The sequence below is a fragment of the Nothobranchius furzeri genome, unplaced genomic scaffold, assembly GCF_043380555.1.
Source record: "Nothobranchius furzeri strain GRZ-AD unplaced genomic scaffold, NfurGRZ-RIMD1 Scf024, whole genome shotgun sequence".
In the NCBI taxonomy this organism is placed as follows: Eukaryota; Metazoa; Chordata; class Actinopteri; order Cyprinodontiformes; family Nothobranchiidae; genus Nothobranchius; species Nothobranchius furzeri.
In genome coordinates, this window is record NW_027223041.1 from 234,832 (window position 1) to 255,676 (window position 20,845).

General features: G+C 39.9%; 1 protein-coding gene across 2 annotated transcripts; it reads right to left on the reverse strand.

Moving 5' to 3' along the window:
* Nucleotides 1–8,594: 8,594 nt before the first annotated feature.
* On the reverse strand, nt 8,595–20,708 carry LOC139061595 (uncharacterized). 2 transcript variants are annotated; one of them, XM_070547748.1, is made up of 8 exons: nt 20,572–20,708; nt 17,018–17,105; nt 16,092–16,157; nt 15,917–15,976; nt 15,764–15,811; nt 15,624–15,677; nt 13,083–13,298; nt 8,595–10,790 (listed from the first exon to the last, which is right to left on the reverse strand). In XM_070547748.1, exons 1-8 carry the CDS (start codon nt 20,691–20,693, stop codon nt 10,785–10,787), a joined length of 660 nt encoding a protein of 219 aa, XP_070403849.1. In that variant the 5' UTR covers nt 20,694–20,708; the 3' UTR covers nt 8,595–10,784. The 2 variants fall into 2 exon arrangements, with proteins under 2 accessions (XP_070403849.1, XP_070403848.1); XM_070547747.1 differs by having other exon boundaries at nt 8,595–13,298.
* Nucleotides 20,709–20,845: the final 137 nt, after the last annotated feature.

Sequence of the window (20,845 nt, forward strand, 5' to 3'; positions counted from 1 at the left end):
GGAGTCATTAGCACTTATGGTTTTTAAAAGGCACCCAGAATTATGTTGCACGAAAAATAATTTCACATCATTCTGGGTTCATTTGTGTGAAAACAAGGTCCAATCAGGCTGAAACGTTACAGGAAGGTAGAATCTATTGAGTTGTAAGTGATCTGAACGTTTCATGATGATAGCACTTTCCTAAGCGGGTCAAACCATGTCCCAAAGGTCACCGGATCTGGTGTCAATTTACAGAAGTAGTCCAGTTACACATTTGTGGGCTTATAACTTGGCTTCTGAATGTCCTAGAGAGATCAGGTTTGTTTTAGTGTACTCCAATCAACAGCCCCTACAACCACAAAAAGGAATGGAGTCATTAGCACTTATGGTTTGTAAATGGCACCCAGAATTATGCTGCACGAAGCACAATTTCACAACATTCTGGGTCCATTTGTGTGAAAACAAGGTCCAATCAGGCTGAAACGTTACAGGAACGTAGAATCTATTGAGTTGTAAGTGATCTGAACGTTTCATGATGATCGCACATTCCTATAGGGGGTCAAACCATGTCCCAAAGGTCACCGGGCCTGGTGTCACTTTAAAGAAGTAGTCCAGTTACACCTTTGTGAGCTAATAACTTGGCTTCTGAATATCCTAAAGAGGCCAGGTTTGTTTTAGCGTACTCCAATCAACAGCCTCTACAACCACAAAAAGGAATGGAGTCATTAGCACTTATGGTTTGTAAATGGCACCCAGAATTATGTTGCACGAAGCACAATTTCACATAATTCTGGGTCCATTTGTGTCAAAACAAGGTCCAATCAGGCTGAAACGTTACAGGAAGGTAGAATCTATTGAGTTGTAAGTGATCTGAACGTTTCATGATGATAGCACATTCCTATAGGGGGTCAAACTATGTCCCAAAGGTCACCGGATCTGGTGTCAATTTAAAGAAGTAGTCCAGTTACACATTTGTGGGCTTATAACTTGGCTTCTGAATGTCCTAGAGAGATCAGGTTTGTTTTAATGTACTCCAACCAACAGCCCCTACAACCACAAAAAGAAATGGAGTCATTAGCACTTATGGTTTGTAAATGGCACCCAGAATTATATTGCACGAAGCACAATTTCACATCATTCTGGGTCCATTTGTGTGAAAACAAGGTACAATCAGGCTGAAACGTTAGAAGAAGGTAGAATCTATTGAGTTGTAAGTGATCTGAACGTTTCATGATGATCGCACATTCCTATAGGGGGTCAAACCATGTCCCAAAGGTCACCGGGCCTGGTGTCACTTTAAAGAAGTCGTCCAATTACACCTTTGAGGGCTTATAACTTGGTTTCTGAATGTCCTAGAGAGATCAGGTTTGTTTTAGTATACTCCAATCAACAGCCCCTACAACCACAAAAAGGAATGGAGTCATTAGCACTTATGGTTTTTAAATGGCACCCAGAATTATGTTGCACGAAGCACAATTTCACATCATTCTGGGTTCATTTGTGTGAAAACAAGGTACAATCAGGCTGAAACGTTACAGGAAGGTAGAATCTATTGAGTTGTAAGTGATCTGAACGTTTCATGATGATAGCACTTTCCTAAGGGGGTGAAACCATGTCCCAAAGGTCACCGGATCTTGTGTCAATTTAAAGAAGTAGTCCAGTTACACATTTGTGGGCTTATAACTTGGCTTCTGAATGTCCTAGAGAGATCAGGTTTGTTTTAGTATACTCCAATCAACAGCCCCTACAACCACAAAAAGGAATGGAGTCATTAGCACTTGTGGTTTTTAAATGGCACCCAGAATTATGTGGTACGAAGCACAATTTCACATCATTCTGGGTTCATTTGTGTGAAAACAAGGTCCAATCAAGCTGAAACGTTACAGGAAGGTAGAATCTATTGAGTTGTAAGTTATCTGAACGTTTCATGATGATAGTACTTTCCTAAGGGGATCAAACCATGTCCCAAAGGTCACCGGATCTGGTGTCAATTTAAAGAAGTAGTCCAGTTACACATTTGTGGGCTTATAACTTGGCTTCTGAATGTCCTAGAGAGATCAGGTTTGTTTTAGTGTACTCCAATCAACAGCCCCTACAACCACAAAAAGGAATGGAGTCATTAGCACTTATGGTTTGTAAATGGCACCCAGAATTATGCTGCACGAAGCACAATTTCACAACATTCTGGGTCCATTTGTGTGAAGACAAGGTCCAATCAGGCTGAAACGTTACAGGAACGTAGAATCTATTGAGTTGTAAGTGATCTGAACGTTTCATGATGATCGCACGTTCCTATAGGGGGTCAAACCATGTCCCAAAGGTCACCGGGCCTGGTGTCACTTTAAAGAAGTAGTCCAGTTACACCTTTGTGAGCTAATAACTTGGCTTCTGAATATCCTGAAGAGGCCAGGTTTGTTTTAGTGTACTCCAATCAACAGCCTCTACAACCACAAAAAGGAATGGAGTCATTAGCACTTATGGTTTGTAAATGGCACCCAGAATTATGTTGCACGAAGCACAATTTCACATCATTCTGGGTCCATTTGTGTCAAAACAAGGTCCAATCAGGCTGAAACGTTACAGGAAGGTAGAATCTATTGAGTTGTAAGTGATCTGAACGTTTCATGATGATAGCACATTCCTATAGGGGGTCAAACTATGTCCCAAAGGTCACCGCATCTGGTGTCAATTTAAAGAAGTAGTCCAGTTACACATTTGTGGGCTTATAACTTGGCTTCTGAATGTCCTAGAGAGATCAGGTTTGTTTTAATGTACTCCAACCAACAGCCCCTACAACCACAAAAAGAAATGGAGTCATTAGCACTTATGGTTTGTAAATGGCACCCAGAATTAAATTGCACGAAGCACAATTTCACATCATTCTGGGTTCATTTGTGTGAAAACAAGGTACAATCAGGCTGTAACATTACAGGAAGGTAGAATCTATTGAGTTGTAAGTGATCTGAACGTTTCATGATGATAGCACTTTCCTAAGGGGGTCAAACCATGTCCCAAAGGTCACCGGATCTGGTGTCAATTTAAAGAAGTAGTCCAGTTACACATTTGTGGGTTTATAACTTGGCTTCTGAATGTCCTAGAGAGATCAGGTTTGTTTTAGTATACTCCAATCAACAGCCCCTACAACCACAAAAAGGAATGGAGTCATTAGCACTTGTGGTTTTTAAATGGCACCCAGAATTATGTGGTACGAAGCACAATTTCACATCATTCTGGGTTCATTTGTGTGAAAACAAGGTCCAATCAAGCTGAAACGTTACAGGAAGGTAGAATCTATTGAGTTGTAAGTTATCTGAACGTTTCATGATGATAGTACTTTCCTAAGGGGATCAAACCATGTCCCAAATGTCACCGGATCTGGTGTCAATTTAAAGAAGTAGTCCAGTTACACATTTGTGGGCTTATAACTTGGCTTCTGAATGTCCTAGAGAGATCAGGTTTGTTTTAATGTACTCCAATCAACAGCCCCTACAACCACAAAAAAGGAATGGAGTCATTAGCACTTATGGTTTGTAAATGGCACCCAAGATTATGTTGCACGAAGCACAATTTCACATCATTCTGGGTCCATTTGTGTGAAAACAAGGTCCAATCAGGCTGAAACGTTACAAGAAGGTAGAATCTATTGAGTTGTAAGTGAACTGAACGTTTCATGATGATCGCACATTCCTATAGGGGGTCAAACCATGTCCCAAAGGTCACCGGGCCTGGTGTCACTTTAAAGAAGTAGTCCAATTACACCTTTGAGGGCTTATAACTTGGTTTCTGAATGTCCTAGAGAGATCAGGTTTGTTTTAGTGTACTCCAATCAACAGCCCCTACAACCTCAAAAAGGAATGGAGTCATTAGCACTTATGGTTTTTAAATGGCACCCAGAATTATGTTGCACGAAGCACAATTTCACATCATTCTGGGTCCATTTGTGTGAAAACAAGGTCCAATCAGGCTGAAACTTTACAAGAAGGTAGAATCTATTGAGTTGTAAGTGATCTGAACGTTTCATGATGATCGCACATTCCTATTGGGGGTCAAACATTGTCCCAAAGGTCACCGGGCCTGGTGTAACTTTAAAGAAGTAGTCTTGTTACACCTTTGTGGGATTATAACTTGGCTTCTGAATATCCTAGAGAGGTCAGGTTTGTTTTAGAGTACTCCAATTAGCAGCCCCCATTACCACTAAAAGGAACGGAGTCATTAGCACTTATGGTTTTTAAATGGCACCCAGAATTATGTTGCACGAAGCACAATTTCACATCATTCTGGGTTCATTTGTGTGAAAACAAGGTCCAATCAGGCTGAAACGTTACAGGAAGGTAGAATCTATTGAGTTGTAAGTGATCTGAACGTTTCATGATGATAGCACCTTCCTAAGGGGGTCAAACCATGTCCCAAAGGTCACCGGATCTGGTGTCAATTTAAAGAAGTAGTCCAGTTACACATTTGTGGGCTTATAACTTGGCTTCTGAATGTCCTAGAGAGATCAGGTTTGTTTTAGTATACTCCAATCAACAGCCCCTACAACCACAAAAATGAATGGAGTCATTAGCACTTATGGTTTTTAAATGGCACCCAGAATTATGTTGCACGAAGCATTATTTCACATCATTCTGGGTTCATTTGTGTGAAAACAAGGTCCAATCAGGCTGAAACGTTACAGGAAGGTAGAATCTATTGAGTTGTAAGTGATCTGAACGTTTCATGATGATAGCACTTTCCTAAGGGGGTCAAACCATGTCCCAAAGGTCACCGGATCTGGTGTCAATTCAAAGAAGTAGTCCAGTTACACATTTGTGGGCTTATAACTTGGCTTCTGAATGTCCTAGAGCGATCAGGTTTGTTTTAGTGTACTACAATCAACAGCCCCTACAACCACAAAAAGGAATGGAGACATTAGCACTTATGGATTTTAAATGGCACCCAGAATTATTTTGCACGAAGCACAATTTCACATCATTCTGGGTTCATTTGTGTGAAAACAAGGTCCAATCAGGCTGAAACGTTACAGGAAGGTAGAATCTATTGAGTTGTAAGTGATCTGAACGTTTCATGATGATAGAACTTTCCTATAGGGGGTCAAACCATGTCCCAAAGGTCACCGGATCTGGTGTCACTTTAAAGAAGTAGTCCAGTTACACATTTGTGGGCTTATAACTTGGCTTCTGAATGTCCTGGAGAGGTCAGGTTTGTTTTAGTGTACTCCAATCAACAGCCCCTACAACCACAAAAAGGAATGGAGACATTAGCACTTATGGTTTGTAAATGGCACCCAGAATTATGTTGCACGAAGCACAATTTCACATCATTCTGGGTTCATTTGTGTGAAAACAAGGTCCAATCAGGCTGAAACGTTACAGGAAGGTAGAATCTATTGAGTTGTAAGTGATCTGAACGTTTCATGATGATAGCACTTTCCTAAGGGGGTCAAACCATGTCCCAAAATGTCACCAGATCTGGTGTCAATTTAAAGAAGTAGTCCAGTTACACATTTGTGGGCTTATAACTTGGCTTCTGAATGTCCTAGAGGGATCAGGTTTGGTTTAGTGTACTCCAATCAACAGCCCCTACAATCACAAAAAGAAATGGAGTCATTAGCACTTATGGTTTGTAAATGGCACCCAGAATTATGTTGCACGAAGCACAATTTCACATCATTCTGGGTCCATTTGTGTGAAAACAAGGTCCAATCAGGCTGAAACGTTACAAGAAGGTAGAATCTATTGAGTTGTAAGTGATCTGAACGTTTCATGACGATCGCACATTCCTATAGGGGGTAAAACCATGTCCCAAAGGTCACCGGGCCTGGTGTCACTTTAAAGAAGTAGTCCAGTTACACTTTTGTGGGCTTATAACTTTTCTTCTGAATGTCCTAGAGAGGTCAGGTTTGTTTTAGAGTACTTCAATTAATAGCTCCTACAACCACAAAAAGGAATGGAGTCATTAGCACTTATGGTTTGTAAATGGCATCCAGAATTATGTTGTACGAAGCACAATTTCAAATCATTCTGGGTCCATTTGTGTGAAAACAAGGTCCAATCAGGCTGAAACATTACAGGAAGGTAGAATCTATTGAGTTGTAAATGATCTGAACGTTTCATGCTGATAGCACTTTCCTAAGGAGGTCAAACTATGTCCCAAAGGTCACCGGATCTGGTGTCAATTTAAAGAAGTAGTCCAGTTACACATTTGTGGGCTTATAACTTGGCTTCTGAATGTCCTAGAGAGATCAGGTTTAATTTAGTGTACTCCAATAAACAGCCCCTACAACCACAAAAAGGAATGGAGTCATTAGCACTTATGGTTTGTAAATGGCACCCAGAATTATGTTGCACGAAGCACAATTTCACATCATTCTGGGTTCATTTGTGTGAAAACAAGGTCCAATCATGCTGAAACGTTACAGGAAGGTAGAATCTATTGAGTTGTAAGTGATCTGAACGTTTCATGATGATAGCACTTTCCTAAGGGGGTCAAACCATGTCCCAAAGGTCACCGGATCTGGTGTCAATTTAAAGAAGTAGTCCAGTTACACATTTGTGGGCTTATAACTTGGCTTCTGAATGTCCTAGAGAAGTCAAGCTTGTTTTAGTGTACTCCAATCAACAGCCCCTACAACCACAAAAAGGAATGGAGTCATTAGCACTTATGGTTTGTAAATGGCACCCAGAATAATGTTGCACGAAGCACAATTTCACATCATTCTGGGTCCATTTGTGTGAAAACAAGGTCCAATCAGGCTGAAACGTTACAGGAAGGTAGAATCTATTGAGTTGTAAGTGATCTGAACATTTCATGATGATAGCACTTTCCTAAGGGGGTCAAACCATGTCCCAAAATGTCACCGGATCTGGTGTCAATTTAAAGAAGTAGTCCAATTACACATTTGTGGGCTTATAACTTGGCTTCTGAATGTCCTAGAGAAGTCAAGCTTGTTTTAGTGTACTCCAATCAACAGCCCCTACAACCACAAAAAGGAATGGAGTCATTAGCACTTATGGTTTGTAAATGGCACCCAGAATTATGTTGCACGAAGCACAATTTCACATCATTCTGGGTCCATTTGTGTGAAAACAAGGTCCAATCAGGCTGAAACGTTACAAGAAGGTAGAATCTATTGAGTTGTAAGTGATCTGAACTTTTCATGATGATCGCACAATCCTATAGGGGGTCAAACCATGTCCCAAAGGTCACCGGGCCTGGTGTCACTTTAAAGAAGTAGTCCAGTTACACTTTTGTGGGCTTATAACTTGGCTTCTGAATATCCTAAAGAGGTCAGGTTTGTTTTAGAGTACTCCAGTTAACAGCCCCCATTACCCCAAAAAGGAATGGAGTCATAAGCACTTATGGTTTTTAAATGGAACCCAGAATTATGTTGCACGAAGCACAATTTCACATAATTCTGGGTTCATTTGTGTGAAAACAAGGTCCAATCAGGCTGAAACGTTACAAGACGGTAGAATCTAGTGAGTTGTAAGTGATCTGAACATTTCATGATGATAGCACTTTCCTAAGGGGGTCAAATCATGTCCCAAAGGTCACCGGATCTGGTGTCAATTTAAAGAAGTAGTCCAGTTACACATTTGTGGGCTTATAACTTGGCTTCTGAATGTCCTAGTGAGATCAGGTTTGTTTTAGTGTACTCCAATCAACAGCCCCTACAACCACAAAAAGGAATGGAGTCATTAGCACTTATGGTTTTTAAATGGCACCCAGAATAATGTTGCACGAAGCACAATTTCACATCATTCTGGGTTCATTTGTGTGAAAACAAGGTCCAATCAGGCTGAAACGTTACAGGAAGGTAGAATCTATTGAGTTGTAAGTGATCTGAACGTTTCATGATGATAGCACTTTCCTAAGGGGGTCAAACCATGTCCCAAAGGTCACCGGATCTGGTGTCAATTTAAAGGAGACATAACATGAAAAACCCACCTTTTTATCCATTAACACGGTGTGTTTCACATTTTAAGTGTCTAAGTGAGCAAAAAGGCTTATATTATTCACTGGAGTTGCTATTTAGATATTTAATAATTAAGTTTTGGGCATATTTGTCCACCCGTTCAGTTTTTACATTATCTATTACATCAGTAATTAATTTAGTGAGGATAACTACCAAATATGGTAATGGCCCTCGGCTAAACACAGAGCCAATCCGCCATTTTTTCTTCTCGCTAAGATTTTTTGTAGTCCTATTGGAAAAATGCAGAATGTCTGGTTATTTTAGCCACACACAGCTCAAAACTATTCCTCGTTTTAAGGAAGGGTCCCTGCTGGAAAAACCAGCATAGACCAGCATGGCTTCCTTGCTGGTCTTTGCTGGTTTTTGCTGGTCCATGCTGGTTTGGTGCTGGTTTAGCTGGTTTATGCTGGTGGACCAGCATAAACCAGCAACGACCAGCATGGCTTCCTTGCTGGTCTTTGCTGGTCCATGCTGGTTTAGCTGGTATATGCTGGTCCACCAGCATAAACCAGCTAAACCAGCTTCCTTGCTGGTCATTGCTGGTTTATCCACCAGCAATGTCTGCTGGTGGCCAAAGTTGATCCAGGGTTTGAATTCCAGCCCCATATCTTTAGCCGCATTTCTCCCTCCTCTCTCCCAAGGTTTCCTGCTTCCTTGCAGTGTGAAAAACTGCCAGTAGTGCCCAAAAAATTGAGACCAGTAATGTTTAGATTGCTTTGGGGAATGTGTTTTAAAGTGCTTAGCTTGATACTGTTAATATGGTTAATTCTCTCTCTGATTACAATTCTAAAACTATAGTTTTCAATCACTTTCAGTTTTGATGTTTTGGATGAATCTATGAAAGCACTTTAATAAAAACATTCCTCCATCAGACACAAGCCACACTGAAGACAAGAGCATACATATTTTAGTACATTTAATATTAGGAAAAATAAGTAAATAAATAAAATAAACAGATTCTAAGATTAAAAAAATGGATCTATGAATAATTACACAATAGTCAATATTATCTTTATATACATTTATTATATAAAACAAACAAATTGTAATTGTTTCAGCAAATGTTAAACATCATAAACATTAAAATCTTAAGGGAATTTTTATTGCTATTTAAAGTGGCTTTAGCAACTAATCAAGATTACATCACTTTTGTTCACATTTTAACATTGCAGTTTTTCGATAAAATAGTAATATTTTTCCATCCATCAATAAACACTGTGTACATAAAGTAAAAACAAAACTTAAAGATTTGAGCAGATTAAAAAAGGTGAACACTTAAAGCATGGATCTTTGGTGTGTTCTTGCTGTGTTCTGTTTCTAATTCAATTTCTAGTTCTTTTTAAAACACAGGAAAGGTTTTTGCTTTACCTGCTAACGTTTCGTTTGTGACTAAAAACATCCTCAGAGCTGACGCCAATGGTGGTGTCACTTCCTTCTCTGTGTATCCGCGGGCAGCAGAGGATGTTGTCGCCCTCTGCTGCCCGCTCTCCCCTCTCCGATGATGCAGTCCCATGTGCGATCCAACTCCATTGTCCCTGTTCATGGTCCCACATCCACGTCTCCTCATCTCGATAGCTTCTTTTATCCATCTTTTGTACTTCTGTTGCTCAGTTTTTATGATCCTTGTGTTGTCCCAGTCCATTATATGGTTTTCTCTTGTGCAGTGATCTGTTACGGCTGACTTCTTTATAGTGCTTCGTCGCCAACTCAACACACGAACAATAGAACACAGAAAGGAGTGCGAGAAAGAAACAAGTCGAAAACACACAAGAGCAGTGAAGCAAGAAGCAGAAAGCACAATAAAGAAATCGGCCGTAACAGATCACTGCACAAGAGAAAACCACATAATGGACTGGGACACAAGGATAAACAGCGAACAATAGAAATACAAAAGATGGATCAAAGAAGCTATAGAGATAAGGAGAAGTGGATGTGGGACCATGAACAGAGACAATGGAGTCTACACATTGGATCGTGCATGGGACTACATCAACGGAGAGGGGAGAGCGGGCAGCAGAGGGCGACAACGTCCTCTGCTGCCCGGGGATAAATGGAGTAGGAAGTGACGCCACCATCAGTGTCAGCTCTGAGGATGTTTGTAGTCACAAACGAAATGTTAGCAGGTAAAGAAAAAACTTCCTGTGTTTTAAAAAGAACTAGAAATGGAATTAAAGCATGCACACTAAAAAAGAAAAGTGCACAGGCAAAGAAATGCTCTTTGTAGTTGGGGTGCTTTACAAAAAGACTATTTTCTCAGTGACACCGAGCATTTCTAATGTTTAAAAGAAATTGATCAAAGTTTCATCTTGTGCATGCTAAAAATACTACAGCCATCAAGAAAGGTTTTGGAACAAGACCACTTGACCACTAGAGTTTGCAATTTTTCAGAACAGTTGTGGTTATTTTTAGTACATGTGTCAGTGATGTTAAAAATGAACCCATCAGAGGGAAGTCAATGCAGTTCTTTGTCTTCACCACCAACTGTCAAAAGCCAGCTTGATTTGTGGGAGCAAAATTCTACTTCAAGGCTGCAGCTTTCCAAAAGGCATCGTGCAGATAGAACCAAGTCTAGCACACCCACAGCAGGTTGGCCACACACGTGAGCTGGCCCTCTCTCGAAGAAGGTGCATGCTTGGAGTGGACTTTCAGCATGCGCAATGTTGAGGAAACTGGTCAAATGAGTGCATTTTATGCAAGCGCGGAAAAGGAAGTTGGTCTCCCCACTTATGGCACAAATCAAACCCCATATTGTGTTGTTTCCCTGTCCCCTCTGAAGAAGGACCTTCCACAAATACAAAATCCTGGTGTTCTCCAGTACAGTGAGGAATGCTCAGAACTGTAAATCAGGAAAACAAAGAAGCCAGTTCAGACACATGGCACAGCACACAAAGTCCACTCTCCTGGGCAGAAATCTGAATCAGCCAGAACTGATCAAGAGAAGTTGTGAAACACAAGAGAAAAATGTTACCTACAGAACGACAACCAAAGACTAGTCTCTTTCATGTTGGTTTGGAAAGTCACAAATGAAAGTCTCATCACCAGTTTTCAGGACCAGACATTTCTGCTCTAACCTGTCTACTGGAATCAGATCCACAGTAGGTCCCCTACTTATAAGTCTAATATGTGACTCAAATCTGTACCCTTGTGGTAAAGGGAATGATGCTTGTGTATGAAACTTTTGGAAAAGTACAGCAATTTCTGTACCACACTCTGAGGGAAAAGATATAATGCTTCGAATCTCTCCACAAACACCATCACTCAACTTTCCATAACAATCCCTTCTTCTCTTACTGAGGCTGTAGCTTTTGCTGGTATAAACCAGTCCTTTGTGCACCATTCTCTTGTGTACCACCATTTCATCTGGTGGAACTTTTTCTGCAGAAATGAAGGCACTTTTCTCTTCCTCAGTTGTCTCAGTAACCCTGCCATTATCCAGAACAGTTGTGTCTTGATATCTAATGAAGGACTTTACTCTTGAGTTATTTGTGAGCTCCAAACAGAAGTTCTTTACTTGCTCACTAACTGCAAACCTTGTACTGAAAAGCGGAACCGTAATATGCAATAAGAATTTGTTTACAATCTGCAAAGCTACACATTTTGTTCCGTGAAACAGTTTCAACAGACCACCATTTGCATTTTCAAATACAAATGCTGAGTGTGCCCAGAGCGGCCCCCACAGTTTCACAGACTTGGACAGGTGCGTTAGCAAGTGTACATTGAATGTCATAGATGCTTCTCCATACAACAGTTGAAACCTTGCCACGAACTCGAACAGCATCTCATCTGCTTTGTTGATCTCTTCGAATGTGACATTCTCCTTCAAAAGCAGAAATACTGCAAACACCAGCAGGGATAGGTGCTTCACATAACGTGACTGAAGCACCCCATTCAGGACTGGCAAACTGTAAAACAGGAGCCAAGCTCGCCACTCTGAGGCTTTCCAGTACTTGAACTCTGCAATGGGTCTGGGAAGTCATGTAATAAGGTGTGGTGGCTTGATTTCCTTGATCCTGTTTTCTAGCACCCTCATTGTATTTGGACTGCCGATATAGTAGGGTTGATCACTGCCACTCAACAGAAGCTCTGTCAGCTGTCTAATGACACCAAGCAAGACAGCATGCATATAGTCTGGAACAAACCCCCAAACAATGTCAAAATAAGGCATGTTTATCAGTGGTGATGGACCTTTCACCCCTCTGACACTTCTGTGTTGTTCTACGGCATGCTCCATATCTGCAATCATTTTATTAGCCTCTCTATCAGGGTATTCTGTGGCAGTCACAGTATACTTCACCTGTTTTTCAACGAGAGTCCCAGGGTGTAAACAGAAGCCACAACCAAAATACCCATTAAACTGGGTGGTGTTTTGCATAGCTGGTCTTGCCTTTGAGTCCACACAACAACAGAGTCCAACAATTTTGCTGTTCACCAGAGCTCCACATTTTCTCCAGGACACACCTTTGGATGCCAGTGTTTTTGCCTGATCAACAAATAGTTTTAGAAAAATTGGCATGACTGGCTCTTGAGCACCAAACCAAAGACCTGCAAGCATTACATTCTGGAATCTCAATTTGGGAGGGAGTTCATTTAAATGCAGCTGGATGGGCCATATTGAAAATTTGGAAGACTTGTAGACAGGTGAACCATCAGAATTAAAATTAAATGACAAATTGGCCGGATCTGACAGAATGCCACCTGGTTTTGACAGGTTTTGATACATTTCACCATCATATATGTCAGAGATAACATGTTCATTCTGTTGCCTTTGGTATCTGTAGTTCATGCTGTTTTGAATTTGAGGGTTTTCCATCAGTGTCTGAATTTGAGGTGCAATTGGTATGCTTATGAAAAAGCTTGCACTGTTCAATGTGCTAATTTCAATGGGAGCACTACAAATTGTACACTGAACAATGTTTTTTTCTTTTATGTCTTCTTGTTTGCCAATGTATAATTTGCAGGTTTTGCAGTAGAAGTGAAATTCCACTATGTCAGAAGAGTTCTTAAACACTTTGTTGAACAAATATTTGGATCTCGGTAAAACCTCTTTGCCAAACAGTGCATTTATAAGCTTTAACAAATCATCAAGTTGTGTTCCTGTTATGTTATGTCTTGCTGCATGACTCATTACCATGAGCAGTGCTTCAGCCCTTGTTGTTGTACCCCCTGAAATTAGTGCAGAATCCATGTCAGTGTCAAATCCTATCTGTCCAAATGGGTCGTCCTCTGGAAGGTCTTCAATGTTTGAATCAACTTGAGGATCACTTTCAGGTGAGGAATCGCACTCAAACTCCTGGCTGACGTCACTTGATTGCAGCACAGATAAGCCACCAGAAGAAGTTGTGGGCTGTAGGGTGACAATAAACACACATTATTGCATGTATCTACCAGCAAAAACAAATGATAAAAGCAACTGATCGGGTGACTGTATCGGATCGATTCCCCTCTTTACTTGGTGCTAAATTATTTTTTCGGTTGTTTGGACAAATCTTGTTTAGAGATCAGGAAACCGATTTATTCATTATTTATTTATTATTAAAGAGGCCATTTCATTCTGACCTGAATTGGAATGTTTATTATGTGAAGTGCCTTGAGACGACTCTTGTCGTGATTTGGCGCTATATAAATAAACTTGAATTGAACTGAATTGAATTGAATTCTAATTTCAGGACTTTGTGGTTATTTCTTAAGTATTAACCAGTAATATGAAACATTTTACATCTAAAAAACGTTACGAAATACTGATTAACAGACCATTCAATCGGTCTGGGTCAATATTCAGGTGGTTCCGGCTTGTTCCATCAGGCAGCTTCGGCTGCTGCTCGTTCATACTCATTATTTGAATTTGCTAGCCTCAGATTGGCTAACAAACTAGCCTATGAGAGCAAGATATATCGTTTCCTGCCCCGCTGCTCATTGTTAACACCGGGCGTTCTCTCTTCCTGTTTGGTATGCTACAGCTTTTAGCATGCAGCATGCTAGGCGTGGTTTCAACTGCGAGAGCTACCGAATACTAACAAACAAAGGAGTTGTGACAAATCAAATACAGGCCATTGGAACTCGCATTTTATCAACACCTGCATAGTTTGGGATTGTGTTTTTTGGTTTGGGAGACGAACCCCTCCTCCGTAACCAGGTTATTTGTACGGAAGCCCGGAAAGGTAAAAAATCCTCAAATGTATTTTTTCCCTACTGGCGGATAAAAATGTATTGAATAGAACAGAATAGATTTATTAATCCTACAGTGGGGACATTCACTCATTACAGCAGCACACACACTTAGAGAAGAAAAATAAGATTACAGGTAAAACTGATTCCAGCCATGTTTGCTTTCATAACTTCAACAACATCATGCTGATGACCCACATGAACATAATCCTCTGTTAGTCGATGCAGTTACATCACAAAGTTAGCTTAACATGATAAGATTACTTTTGCTTGGCAAAATACAACAACAGGTAATATTACGAATGACCCTAGATGGAATTTAAATCCTTTTACATTAATCATAACTAAAAGTTCCTGGGAGACATTTGTGACATGTAGCTGTAACTCTTTACTGCTGACAGATGATGTGAGTCCTTGTAAACCACCCCACGATGGGACGCACCCAAAGCACCACATATACCAAATAACACCCAAGAACATACAGTCCGATGTCTCAGAACGACCGTCTTAGTACGTCTATGCACCCCCGCTCCAACGGTGCCGAAAAAGTCAGCAAGTCCGGGTAAACTGGACGCTGCTGCCAACATGAAACACAACAGAGACGCTCTTTTCACGACTAAAATGCTAGATTTTAAACGTTTTTGAATTGTAAACAATTTGGTACGCTTAACATGATTAATCATTTTTAAATTAATCGGCACACCCCTTGATTCAATGAATTCTTTTTATTTAGTTTTTCTTAGGTTATTTCCATCAGAAATGACGTTTTTTTTTCTGGTCTTTGATGCTGATTTCCATATTAGTTTCCTCTTTTATTGATCAGCCCTAATTTACTCTGCAGTATTAATTAATTTCTTTATCCCTAGTTTTATGGGTTAATTTTAGTTTGATCTATATAGCTTTTCTAGTGTTCACTAGCCCGTATGTTACCCCTTATATCTGTTGCACTCTTTTTGTGGATTTTTAGCGCCTTTCCATTTTGCCAATGTCCTGTTTGTGGTTTTGAAGGCACTGTTACGTTAGATCTTTTTTTTCCTGGTTTAGGTCTCTTTATACTGTAATTTCTTGGACCATTGCAGATGTTCTCCCTCTTTTTAGTCCAGCATTTAGAATACTTTTTCTCTACATGATATCTATTTGTTTTTACTTTCCCAGAAATGTCACTTATGTCACTCACCTGTGCTGCTTGATCATTATCATGAGATACACATGCTGTCTCTCCAATTTCCGTTATTACAGTTTTTCAGTTAATTACCGGATCCTCTGATCTGTTCAGTTTTTCGCTCATTCTGTTTTTGCCAACTTCATGTCGAGCCTTCTGTTTTATTTAATGTTTCTTGAATAGACCTTGTAATTTATTTTTTTTATTAACTCACTACAATGCCTCACTTCAGTGGACTGCTGTTTAACACTTATAATAAACAGCAAAGATAATAGAAAAACATTGCTTGTGTATAAAAATAAGAATTGCAGGTATTGTTGTGTGATTTGGTTAAAAGCTTACCAGGTTGAATGTCTCATCTGAATCAGACTCCAGACAGCCACATGGAGACATGGTCTGAAGAGAATGTAGAAAAGGCACAAACACAGTAAGAAACAGAAATGTGTAATAATATTATCTTGCCTCACATATTAGTCAATCACCTCAACATCTGCAGCATCTTCTCTGCCACATTCAGTGTAGGGCAAGGTCTAGAGACAAAAGAAATTATTTGAAAAGATTTTTAGTTCATTTCTTTGTACATTCAGTTTGTAAATATCACAAACTTGCACATGAGGTTTGGTAAAAGAACTTACAAGGTTGATTGTGTCATCTGGATATTCCGGGAAATCAAAATGACCAGATGAAGACGTGGTCTTCAGAGGAGGTAGAAAAGATGTTACTAAGTAAGAAAGTACCACAACACTTTGTGCAGGGCAGCACAGTGTGAAATCATGTTTCTATCAATTTAAGAATACATGTAACCCTCACCTCAAAATCTGCAGAATATGGACCAGAAGTCACTTGGTCACAGCTTTCACTGCTCAAGGGAGAAGTCTGAAAATATTTACAAAACCATATTCCCTATTTAGTGTCTTCAAACATCAGCAAAGGCAATGTGATAGATCTGTTAAAGAAAAAAAAAAGTCAAATTTCATTACTGCATTACAAAAGGGTTATTGTAGGTTTCAGAAAGTTACAATTAAGACCTTTTAAGACCGCTATGAACAAAATGTTAGACCAGCATGACACATTAACACAAAGTCACACATTAACAAAGTCTGTTTGAGTTGGAACATCTCAGAAGCATCTGATGGCAGATGTTTTGTTATCCAGTCAATCAAAAGAACTGACCTGTTTAAACCTAAGACATAGTAGGGCTGCACGATTCTGGATAAAATAATCCCAATTATTTTTTGCTCATATTTAGATCATGATTCTCTCACAATTTTTTCCCCAATTTAAATAGTTATTGCACGTATTAACTGCAAATCAGCTTTGTAACAGCTGACACTGAAAATAAAAACAATAAATAAAGGCTACTGTTGTTTTATCCTGCCAGCTCGCTTCTGCATCACATGGTATAAGGCTCCGCCATTATCAATTGTTGAGGGAAAAAGAGGGAGCACTTTTTTTCATGCAGATTATGTCCAGGTTTAAAATGCGGTACAATGATTGTGTTTTTTTTTTCCCTTTTTCATTTTAATTGTCATTTCAGAATGAGTTTGCTTACAAGCATGAATTGAAATCACAACCTTTTAACGATTAATTGTGCAGTCCTAAGACATAGAACAAAAAACTGGGTGGGCGTTGTTCAGACTTAAGTCCTTGAATTTAAAGTTATGTATTTTAGACTTTTTTTAAGACCATTTAAGACCCTGCAAGAACTCTGATACATCTTTCATGAGCTAACTTACATCCAAAGTCTCTCTGTTCCATCTTGCAGAGGGTAACTTGATGGTACTGTTTGGTTCCAGGTACAATTTGTACTTGCGCTTTGGCATTCTAAAACAAAAATGAACATCGATATCAGTAACAGACATGATTCGTGAATAAAACCATGGTAAATTTAAACAGTTACACTGGTGAAATTCAGCTCACTTAAGAAATACCATTATTTGAAAGTATTAGTCAAGTCACCATTTCAAAAGTCCAAGTCACACTCAAGTCCTTAGTGCAGGGGTCGGCAACCTGTTCCCATCAAAGAGCCATTATTACCCGTTTCCCACGGTAAAGAAAACACTGGGAGCCACAGCAGCTGTGGCGTTGTGGGCGGGGCCTACACTCAGACAGCAGAGAGCTGCTTTAACAGATCACAACAGGTGACAGCAACCAATACCAGTCGCTCATGTACCTCAAAGTTATCTTTCAACAGAAGATTATTAATAAAACAGTTTGTTTCAAATTGATCCAAAAAAAATGTAGCCCGTCTGCGCTACAATATTTTGATATTTTTCACCCTTCTAGTGGTTTTAATAGCTGAGCAGGTGACGCTTCTTGAGGCGTCACACATAACTGCTCTGTCTCGTTGGACTGTTGTAATTAAACATTGTACTGAACTAAACTTTGCATTAATCATTGTTGAAAAGGATCCAATCAGGTAGTTTTTTTCCCTCATTTACACTGACGGAGGTAACGGCACAGTGTGCATGGCTCTGGTGTTCATCCGGTTTAATGTTTCTGTTTGCAACAATTTTCACAAGAAGGTAAAACAGTTAAATGACAGGATTCGCACTGACCGGATATTTCCCGTGTTTGACTGTTTATTTTGATGGAGAAATCTCAAACCTGCAGATGCGCTGATATTTTAATCGTTATGCACATCGTAGAGGTAGCTACATCAATCAGGAAAAGATTCCCATCAGAACATCTGAGATGGACACTGAGCTCAGCGCAGCTCGCTGTCAGCGCATGCGTATGGTGGACAGCAAGATGAAGATGTGTAGATCGGGGGCTTGGAGCGCATCGCATAACCAGAACCATGCAGGAAGATTCAGTGTTTTCTAAACACGGTCTCTCAGAGACTTAAAAAATGTCCCCTGATTATGAATCTTTGGCTGAATAGCACTTGTTCCTGTCTCCAACACATCAATGAGCCTGTCTGAAGAACAGTCCAGAATCTCATATCCTCTTCAGCTCAGAAAGCGCCTATAGACTTATTTGATTATGCACAAACAGTTGACCTGTTCAGGTTTACGCAGACAATCTTTAACTATTCATTAGTTAGTTTACAAGCAGAGAGCCACATCAGATGGATGAAAGAGCCGCATGCGGCTCCAGAGCCGCGGGTTGCCGACCCTTGCCTTACCCCGGGTTTCCACAGGAGCCGTCAGCAGCACGTTACTGCAGCAGCACGTTTTGCTCGCGTAAGCTGCTGCTTGGCCCTTCCCACGAGACGCAAAGCAGCAGGGGAGCAGCTGTCACCGACAGGGCACGAAGTCACACGAGTGACTTCGTCAGTAAACACAACAACAAGCAGGAGAAAACTACAACATGGTTTGTGTTTTATGTTCTGTCCGTTTTATAATCGCCAATACGGACCTGAAAAACAAAGGAGACCGCTAGCTAGGTGATAACTTCTCACGGGGCCGCACAGTTAGTAACTTTTTCTTTAAAGTAAAGCAACCGGAAGGCAGTACGTTCTTTATTCTGAAAATCTCGGGAGCTTCTCTCCATTTCCGCGTCCGATTTCCTGTCTTTCCTTCCCCAAAAATGTCGAACTTGACCCGTTTCAGAGGCGTCGCGCGTAGAAAATAGAACCGGCGCGTAAAGGCCGCGACATGCTGCTCCTGAGACGTGGCCGACTCGCGCTGCTGACGGCTCCAGTGGAAACGGTTCTGTTGACCACACGGTTCCTATCAGCAGCTATGACGTGCTGCTGCAGTAACGTGCTGCTGACGGCTCCAGTGGAAAGCCGGGGTTAGTGTGCAAGTCCAAGTCTCATAGGATTAATCCAAGTCAAGTCACTGGACCCTACTGGGCAAGTGTGAGTCCAAGTCCCTAAAATAATCTTCCAGTCCAGGTCAAGTCATTATCACCTTTGAGCAAATCACCAATCTGAGAGAGTTTATAACTACAATAATGGCAGCTATACATGGTTTATTTTAAAATAAATTGTACTCATATCAGGCGAGTCTTTCATCATGAATGGTCATCATGTGGTGGAAACAATAGCTAGAAAATTACATTAGAAGAACAAAATTCTGTGCAAACATCTCCCTTTAACAAGAACTGTAGATGTTTGTTTTCTGCATTTTTAGTTAATGTTTTTTTGTATTCACTGAAGTTACTCGTTGGTTACAGTATTCAGAAATGTTAGTCAAATAAGAGTAATTGTGAACTACTAAACACTTTGAATAAATTATTTAAATCTTAAATTTAATTTTAAAGTACTCAATTAAATGAAATCATTAAATTTAAATTAAATAAAAATTTACTAATTATTTAATTTTATTAGTTTATTTTATTTCATTAATTTATTTTATTAAAATTATTTAATTATAAAATTGAATTAAATGAATATGCAACATTTTATTCGAGTAGAAATGATAAAGTAAAACTACCCGTAAAAAGTATTTTTCCCCCATAAAGTTACTAAAGGAAATTGGCGGAGTGAATGTAACAAGTCCCTACCCACCTCTGGTGGATAATAAGTAATAATAAATCACTTTTTTTTTCTAGATGGATTGTAGTTTCAAAAAATGTCAATGTTTACATTTAAGAAATATTTCAGATATAGTGTCTGCAATTAGCTATTAACATTTAATGAGTCATGGGTCACTTATTCTCCCTTAAAATAAAAAATAATTGGTTGTAATCAAATCCCCACTATGAATTGAGAGGGGGAACTGGGAACTACAGCATCCTCTGCTCAGTGCTCACGCGCTTCCCGCCGTTGAAGTCAAAGCTAGCTGGAGGGGCGTATCTCAACATTAGCATTAGGACCAAGATCAAGAGCAAATTAAGTTGCGGCGTCACGATTTAAAAACTAAAATATTTTAGACCTTATTTCTTTTTAGACAACAGTTATATTTAACTAATTCGAATTTAGGAAACTAATTTTGTTTGCCTTAAAAAATGTTTGCTTATGTTAGGTATATAGACGACGGCTGTAAAGAAATCGTTCCAACAACCTTTATCAAAGATTTTGACAGCCAGAAGGATACCAGCAAAATTTACTGGGTTCGCTGGCAAGACAGTTTTTTCAAAGCTCAAATATTAATGCTGAAGGGTAAGTCACGATCTCACAAACAGTTTTACTTATTAATAAGGTCGACCTAGGATGTGTAGTTAACTTGACTGGCTGAAATCTCTGTCTACCGCTCTAGTCGAGCTAGCTAGTGTGCTATTAGCTTTTAGCTAGTTACGATAGTGTAGCGTTGCTAAGGTTAGCGTTCCTTAAGAACAGAGCGAATAATGAAATAACTACATAAAATTATGTACAGTATAGCCGATGCAGTCAAATACTTACATGAAGTGCTGTTTATATTCCAGACACCAAAGAGGACATCGAAGAGGAGCTGTCAACGGGGAAGACCCTGCTGGAAAAACCAGCATAGACCAGCATAGCTGGTAACCAGCATAGACCAGCATATGTTGTGTTTTGGTGCTGGTCTAGCTGGTCAAGCTGGTCCATGCTGGTCAAGCTGGTCTTGCTGGTCTAGCTTGTCCATGCTGGTCTTGCTTGTCCATGCTGGTCTAGCTGGTCTTGCTTGTCCATGCTGGTCTAGCTGGTCTTGCTTGTC